This window comes from Salvelinus alpinus, chromosome 14 (assembly GCF_045679555.1).
Source record: "Salvelinus alpinus chromosome 14, SLU_Salpinus.1, whole genome shotgun sequence".
Lineage (NCBI taxonomy): Eukaryota > Metazoa > Chordata > Actinopteri > Salmoniformes > Salmonidae > Salvelinus > Salvelinus alpinus.
Window position 1 is genome coordinate 6,770,408 of NC_092099.1, and position 8,749 is coordinate 6,779,156.

An 8,749-nucleotide genomic window follows, 5' to 3' on the forward strand; every position below is an offset into this window, starting at 1 on the left:
GTTACCCTCCATACTGTGACCCTCCATACTGTTATCCTCCATACTGTTACCCTCCATACTGTTACCCTCCATACTGTTACCCTCCATACTGTTACCCTCCCTACTGTTACCCTCCATAATGTTACCCTCCATACTGTTACCCTCCATACTGTCACCCTCCATACTGTTACCCTCCATACTGTTACCCTCCATGCTGTTACCCTCCATACTGTTACCCTCCATGCTGTTACCCTCCATACTGTTACCCTCCATGCTGTTACCCTCCATACTGTTACCCTCCATACTGTTACCCTCCATGCTGTTACCCTCCATACTGTTACCCCCCATGCTGTTACCCTCCACACTGTTACCCTCCACACTGTTACCCTACATACTGTTACCCTCCATACTGGTACCATCCATACTGTTACCATCCATACTGTTACCCTCCATACTGATACCCTCCATGCTGTTACCCTCCATACTGTTACCCTCCATACTGTTACCCTCCATACTGTTACCATCCATACTGTTACCATCCATACTGTTACCATCCATACTGTTACCCTCCATGCTGTTACCCTCCATACTGTTACCCTCCATACTGTTACCCTCCATACTGTTACCATCCATACTGTTACCATCCATACTGTTACCATCCATACTGTTACCATCCATACTGTTACCCTCCATACTGTTACCCTCCATACTGTTACCTTCCACACTGTTACCCTCCATTCTGTTACCCTCCATACTGTTACCTTCCACACTGTTACCCTCCATACTGTTACCCTTCATACTGTTACCCTCCATACTGTTACCTTCCATACAGTTACCCTCCCTACTGTTACCCTCCATACTGTTACCCTCCACACTGTTACCCTCCACACTGTTACCCTCCATACTGTTACCCTCCATAATGTTACCATCCATACTGTTACCATCCATACTGTTACCCTCCATACTGTTACCTTCCACACTGTTACCCTCCATACTGTTACCCTCCATACTGTTACCCTCCATACTGTTACCTTCCATACTGTTACCCTCCATACAGTTACCCTCCACGCTGTTACCCTCCATGCTGTTACCCTCCATACTGTTACCCTCCATACTGTTACCCTCCCTACTGTTACCCTCCATACTGTTACCCTCCATACTGTTACCCTCCATGCTGTTACCCTCCATACTGTTACCCTCCATACTGTTACCCTCCCTACTGTTACCCTCCATACTGTTACCCTCCATACTGTTACCCTCCATACTGTTACCCTCCATATTGTTACCTTCCATACTGTTACCCTCCATGCTGTTACCCTCCATGCTGTTACCCTCCATACTGTTACCCTCCATGCTGTTACCCTCCATGCTGTTACCCTCCATACTGTTACCCTCCATACTGTTACCCTCCCTACTGTTACCCTCCATACTGTTACCCTCCATACTGTTACCCTCCATACTGTTACCCTCCATACTGTTACCTTCCATACTGTTACCCTCCATACTGTTACCCTCCATACTGTTACCCTCCATAATGTTACCCTCCATACTGTTACCCTCCATACTGTTACCCTCCATACTGTTACCCTCCATGCTGTTACCTTCCCTACTGTTACTTTCCATACTGTTACCCTCCATACTGTTACCCTCCATACTGTTACCCTCCATACTGTTACCCTCCCTACTGTTACCCTCCATACTGTTACCTTCCACACTGTTATCCTCCATACTGTTACCCTCCATACTGTTACCCTCCATACTGTTACCCTCCATGCTGTTACCCTCCCTACTGTTACCCTCCATACTGTTATCCTCCATACTGTTACCCTCCATACTGTTACCCTCCATGCTGTTACCTTCCCTACTGTTACTTTCCATACTGTTACCCTCCATACTGTTACCCTCCCTACTGTTACCCTCCATACTGTTACCTTCCACACTGTTATCCTCCATACTGTTACCCTCCATACTGTTACCCTCCATGCTGTTACCCTCCCTACTGTTACCCTCCATACTGTTATCCTCCATACTGTTACCCTCCATACTGTTACCCTCCATGCTGTTACCTTCCCTACTGTTACTTTCCATACTGTTATCCTCCATACTGTTACCCTCCATGCTGTTACCCTCCATAGTGTTACCCTCCATACTGTTATCATCTATGCTGTTACCCTCCATGCTGTTACCCTCCATACTGTTACCCTCCATACTGTTACCCTCCAAACTGTTACCCTCCAAGCTGTTACCCTCCATACTGTTACCCTCCATACTATTACCCTCCATACTGTTACCTTCCATACTGTTATTCTCCATACTGTCACCCTCCATACTGTTACCCTCCATGCTGTTATCCTCCATACTGTTACCCTCCATGCTGTTACCCTCCATAGTGTTACCCTCCATACTGTTATCATCTATGCTGTTACCCTCCATGCTGTTACCCTCCACACTGTTACCCTCCGTACTGTTACCCTCCGTACTGTTACCCTCCATACTGTTACCCTCCATAATGTTACCCTCCATAATGTTACCATCTATACTGTTACCCTCCATAATGTTACCCTCCATACTGTTACCCTCCATAATGTTACCCTCCATACTGTTACCCTCCATACTGTTACCCTCCATACTGTCACCCTCCATACTGTTACCCTCCATAATGTTACCCTCCATAATGTTACCATCTATACTGTTACCCTCCATACTGTTACCCTCCATACTGTTACCCTCCATACTGTTACCCTCCATAATGCTACCCTCCATAATGTTACCATCTATACTGTTACCCTCCACGCTGTTACCCTCCATACTGTTACCCTCCATAATGTTACCCTCCATAATGTTACCCTCCATAATGTTACCATATATACTGTTACCCTCCATGCTGTTACCCTCCATACTGTTACCCTCCATAATGTTACCCTCCATAATGTTACCCTCCATACTGTTACCCTCTATACTGTTACCCTCCACGCTGTTACCCTTCATACTGTTACCCTCCATACTGTTACCCTCCGTACTGTTACCTTCTATACTGTTACCCTCCATACTGTTACCATCTATACTGTTACCCTCCATACTGTTACCCTCCATACTGTTACCCTCCATGCTGTTACCCTCCATACTGTTACCCTCCATACTGTTACCCTCCATACTGTTACCCTCCATACTGTTACCCTCCATACTGTTACCCTCCATACTGTTACCCTCCATGCTGTTACCCTCCATACTGTTACCTTCCATACTGTCACCCTCCACACTGTTACCCTCCATACTGTTACCCCCCATACTGTCACCCTCCACACTGTTACCCTCCATGCTGTTACCCTCCATACTGTCACCCTCCACACTGTTACCCTCCATACTGTTACCCTCCATACTGTCACCCTCCACACTGTTACCCTCCATACTGTTACCCTCCACACTGTTACCCTCCATGCTGTTACCCTCCATACTGTTACCCTCCGTACTGTTACCCTCCATACTGTTACCCTCCGTACTGTTACCCTCCATAATGTTACCCTCCATGCTGTTACCCTCCATACTGTTACCCTCCATACTGTTACCCTCCATACTGTTACCCTCCACACTGTTACCCTCCATGCTGTTACCCTCCACACTGTTACCCTCCATACTGTAACCCTCCGTACTGTTACCCTCCATACTGTTACCCTCCATACTGTTACCCTCCGTACTGTTACCCTCCATTTAACCCCTGTGTCCCCACAGCTGTTGGAGTGGATCCGTCGTATGACCCCCTGGCTAGAGAACAAGTCCCCGGAGGCGACCATGGCGGCCATGCGCGGTAAACTGGAGGACTTCCGAGACTACCGTAGACAACACAAACCCCCCAAGGTGCAGGAGAAGTGTCAGCTGGAGATCAACTTCAACACCCTGCAGACCAGGCTGAGGATCTCTAACCGGCCCGCCTTCATGCCCTCTGAGGGACGCATGGTGTCAGTGAGTCAGATACACACACACACACACACACACACACACACACAGAGACCTTCCTGCCCTCTGAGGGACGCATGGTGTCAGTGAGTCAGACACACACACACACAGAGACCTTCCTGCCCTGAGTGTGTGTTTGTGTGTGTGTGTGTGTGTGTGTGTGTGCTGTGTGCGTCTGTGTCTGTGTGTTTGTGTGTCTGTGTCTGTGTCTGTGTCGTGTGTGTGTGTGTGTGTGTGTGTGTGTGTGTGTGTGTGTGTGTGTGTGTGTGTGTGTGTGTGTGTGTGTGTGTGTGTGTGTGTGTGTGTGTGTGTGTGTGTGTGTGTGTCTGTGTGTCTGTGTCTGTGTGTGTGTGTGTCTGTCCGTAGGACATCACCAGCGCGTGGACGGGCCTGGAGCAGGCAGAGAAGGGCTATGAGGAGTGGCTGCTGAGTGAGATCAGGAGGCTGGAGCGTCTCAACCACCTGGCTGAGAAGTTCCAGATGAAGGCTACTACCCACCAGGACTGGTCTGTAGGTGAGTCCAGGTGAAGGTTACTACCCACCAGGACTGGTCTGTAGGTGAGTCCAGATGAAGGTTACTACCCACCAGGACTGGTCTGTAGGTGAGTCCAGGTGAAGGTTACTACCCACCAGGACTGGTCTGTAGGTGAGTCCAGATGAAGGCTACTACCCACCAGGACTGGTCTGTAGGTGAGTCCAGGTGAAGGTTACTGGTCTGTAGGTGAGTCCAGATGAAGGTTACTACCCACCAGGACTGGTCTGTAGGTGAGTCCAGGTGAAGGCTACTACCCACCAGGACTGGTCTGTAGGTGAGTCCAGGTGAAGGTTACTACCCACCAGGACTGGTCTGTAGGTGAGTCCAGATGAAGGCTACTACCCACCAGGACTGGTCTGTAGGTGAGTCCAGGTGAAGGTTACTGGTCTGTAGGTGAGTCCAGGTGAAGGTTACTACCCACCAGGACTGGTCTGTAGGTGAGTCCAGGTGAAGGTTACTGGTCTGTAGGTGAGTCCAGGTGAAGGTTACTACCCACCAGGACTGGTCTGTAGGTGAGTCCAGATGAAGGCTACTACCCACCAGGACTGGTCTGTAGGTGAGTCCAGGTGAAGGTTACTGGTCTGTAGGTGAGTCCAGGTGAAGGTTACTACCCACCAGGACTGGTCTGTAGGTGAGTCCAGGTGAAGGTTACTGGTCTGTAGGTGAGTCCAGGTGAAGGTTACTGGTCTGTAGGTGAGTCCAGGTGAAGGTTACTGGTCTGTAGGTGAGTCCAGGTGAAGGTTACTACCCACCAGGACTGGTCTGTAGGTGAGTCCAGGTGAAGGTTACTGGCCCGCCAGGACTGAGTCCAGGTGAAGGTGAGTACCCACCGGTGACAGGTCTGTAGGTGAGCCCAGGCGCAGGTTACTGGTCTGTAGGTGAGTCCAGGTGAAGGTTACTACCCACCAGGACTGGTCTGTAGGTGAGTCCAGGTGAAGGTTACTGGTCTGTAGGTGAGTCCAGGTGAAGGTTACTACCCACCAGGACTGGTCTGTAGGTGAGTCCAGGTGAAGGTTACTACCCACCAGGACTGGTCTGTAGGTGAGTCCAGGTGAAGGCTACTACCCACCAGGACTGGTCTGTAGGTGAGTCCAGGTGAAGGTTACTGGTCTGTAGGTGAGTCCAGGTGAAGTCCTGAACTGATTGACCTAGTGAAAGGGCTTGATGATTAGTTGACAAGTTGAATCAGGTGAGCTAGCTGTGGAATAGTTAAATATATTGGAACGGTTGGGGGTCGGCTGGGGGTCGGTTGGGGGTCGGTTGGGGGTCGGTTGGGGGTCGGTTGGGGGTCGGCTGGGGGTCGGTTGGGGGTCGGCTGGGGGTCGGTTGGGGGTCGGTTGGGGGTCGGTTGGGGGTCGGTTGGGGGTCGGCTGGGGGTCGGCTGGGGGTCGGCTGGGGGTCACGGAGAAGAGTTTTGGGAACCACTTCTCTATTAGTCCAATATACCGTACAGGAACATTGTTCCAGCAGTACCAAGATGTCCTGCGCTCAAGATGGGAGACAATTTCCTGAATAAAACAATAAAATAATTTGATCTGATCTGAACTGAACTGATCTGATCTGAACTGAACTGATCTGAACTGATCTGAACTGAACTGATCTGAACTGATCTGAACTGAACTGATCTGAACTGAACTGAACTGATCTGAACTGAACTGAACTGATCTGAACTGATCTGAACTGATCTGAACTGAACTGATCTGAATTGAACTGATCTGAACTGAACTGAACTGATCTGAACTGAACTGATCTGAACTGAACTGATCTGAACTGATCTGAATTGAACTGATCTGAACTGAACTGATCTGAACTGATCTGAACTGATCTGAACTGATCTGAACTGATCTGATCTGAACTGAACTGAACTGAACTGATCTGAACTGAACTGAACTGATCTGAACTGAACTGATCTGAACTGATCTGAACTGAACTGATCTGAACTGATCTGAACTGATCTGATCTGATCTGTCTATAGAAACGTACATCGATTATCTATCACAATAGAATGGATCAATTCCTAATAGTGATCATTGATTTTGATGATGGTGTGTGTGTGTGTGTGTGTGTGTGTGTGTGTGTGTGTGTGTGTGTGTGTGTGTGTGTGTGTGTGTGTGTGTGTGTGTGTGTGTGTGTGTGTGTGTGTGTGTGTGTGTGTGTGTGTGTGTGTGTGTGTGTGTCTAGGTAAAGACAGTGTGCTGTCTCAGAAGGACTACGAGTCCTGCTCTCTGACGGAGGTGAGAGCTCTGCTCAGGAAACACGAGGCCTTTGAGAGTGACCTGGCCGCTCACCAGGACAGAGTGGAACAGATCGCTGCCATCGCACAGGAATTAAAGTAAGGAGGGAGGGAGGGAGGGAGGGAGGGAGGGAGGGAGGGAGGGAGGGAAGTTGAGAGTCACCTGGCCACTCACCAAACAGAGTGGAACAGATCGCTGCCATTGCACAGGAACTCAACTAGTCCCTGGCCCACAGTTTGCCCAGTAAAACCACAATCAGTCCACAGTCACCCCACAGTCAGCCCACACCTAGCACACAATCAGTCCACAGTCACCCCACAGTCAGCCCATACCTAGCACATAATCAGTCCACAGTCACCCCACAGTCAGCCCACACCTAGCACACAATCAGTCCACAGTCACCCCACAGTCACCCCACACCTAGCCCACAGTCAGCCCACACCTAGCACACAATCAGTCCACAGTCACCCCACACCTAGCCCACAGTCACCCCACACCTAGCCCACAATCAGTCCACAGTCACCACACAAATCCGGCCTACAGCTGGCCCACAGTCAGTACACAACCGGCTAATGTAATGTAGATTGATGTTGATTGACAGGTACTAATGTTATGTTGATTGACAGGTACTAATGTTATGTTGATTGACAGGTACTAATGTTATGTTGATTGACAGGTACTAATGTTATGTTGATTGACAGGTACTACTGTTATGTTGATTGACAGGTACTAATGTTATGTTGATTGACAGGTACTACTGTTATGTTGATTGACAGGTACTACTGTTATGTTGATTGACAGGTACTAATGTTATGTTGATTGACAGGTACTACTGTTATGTTGATTGACAGGTACTAATGTTATGTTGATTGACAGGTACTAATGTTATGTTGATTGACAGGTACTAATGTTATGTAGATTGACAGGTACTAATGTTATGTTGATTGACAGGTACTAATGTTATGTTGATTGACAGGTACTAATGTTATGTTGATTGACAGGTACTAATGTTATGTTGATTGACAGGTACTAATGTTATGTTGATTGACAGGTACTAATGTTATGCTGATTGACAGGTACTAATGTTATGTTGATTGACAGGTACTAATGTTATGTTGATTGACAGGTACTACTGTTATGTTGATTGATGTAGGTACTAATGTTATGTTGATTGACAGGTACTAATGTTATGTTGATTGACAGGTACTAATGTTATGTTGATTGACAGGTACTAATGTTATGTTGATTGACAGGTACTAATGTTATGTTGATTGACAGGTACTAATGTTATGTTGATTGACAGGTACTAATGTTATGTTGATTGACAGGTACTAATGTTATGTTGATTGATGTAGATAATGTAGGTACTAATGTTATGTAGATTGATGTAGGTACTGCTGTTGTGGCTGTCAGTTCTGAGCAGGTAGTCAGGAGGAGGCTGATTCTCTGGTTACCTTGTCTGGACTTCTGTTGTGCTGTATGGACTCCATCTAGTGGGTAAAGACAGTGTGGACAAGCCCCTGACAGACTATCATACTGGTAGATGCTGTATGGTCTCCATCTAGTGGGTAAAGACAGTCTGGACAAGCCCTTAAAAGACTATCATACTGGTAGATGTTGTATGGACTCCAGTGGCTGTGTTGTATGGACTCCATCTAGTGGGTAAAGACAGTCTGGACAAGGCCCTGACAGACTATCCTACTGGTAGATGTTGTATGGACTCCAGTGGGTTAAGACAGTGTGGACAAGCCCCTGACAGACTGTAACCTACTGGTAGATGTTGTATGGCCTCCATCTAGTGGGTAAAGACAGTGTGGACAAGCCCCCTGACAGACTATCATACTGGTAGATGTTGTATGGCCTCCATCTAGTGGGTAAAGACAGTCTGGACAAGCCCTTAAAAGACTATCATACTGGTAGATGTTGTATGGCCTCCATCTAGTGGGTAAAGACAGTCTGGACAAGCCCTTGACAGACTATCATACTGGTAGATGCTGTATGGCCTCCATCTAGTGGGTAAAGACAGTGTGGACAAGCCCTTGACAGA

At 47.9% G+C, this 8,749-nt stretch overlaps 2 protein-coding genes across 4 annotated transcripts in view; one reads left to right on the top strand and one right to left on the bottom strand.

Moving 5' to 3' along the window:
* The window catches only part of LOC139539195 (alpha-actinin-2-like), a 55,162-nt gene extending 48,358 nt beyond the window's left edge, over positions 1-6,804 (top strand). The window contains exons 10-12 of the mRNA XM_071342095.1: positions 3,709-3,939; positions 4,300-4,447; positions 6,650-6,804. Of these exons, the coding sequence (XP_071198196.1) occupies positions 3,709-3,939; positions 4,300-4,447; positions 6,650-6,804 (534 nt within the window). The remainder of the gene's footprint in view (positions 1-3,708; positions 3,940-4,299; positions 4,448-6,649) is intronic.
* tbc1d4 (TBC1 domain family, member 4) overlaps positions 1-8,749 on the bottom strand; it is a 248,987-nt gene that overhangs the window by 91,567 nt on the left and 148,671 nt on the right. The gene's annotated exons all lie outside the window — the stretch shown is intronic.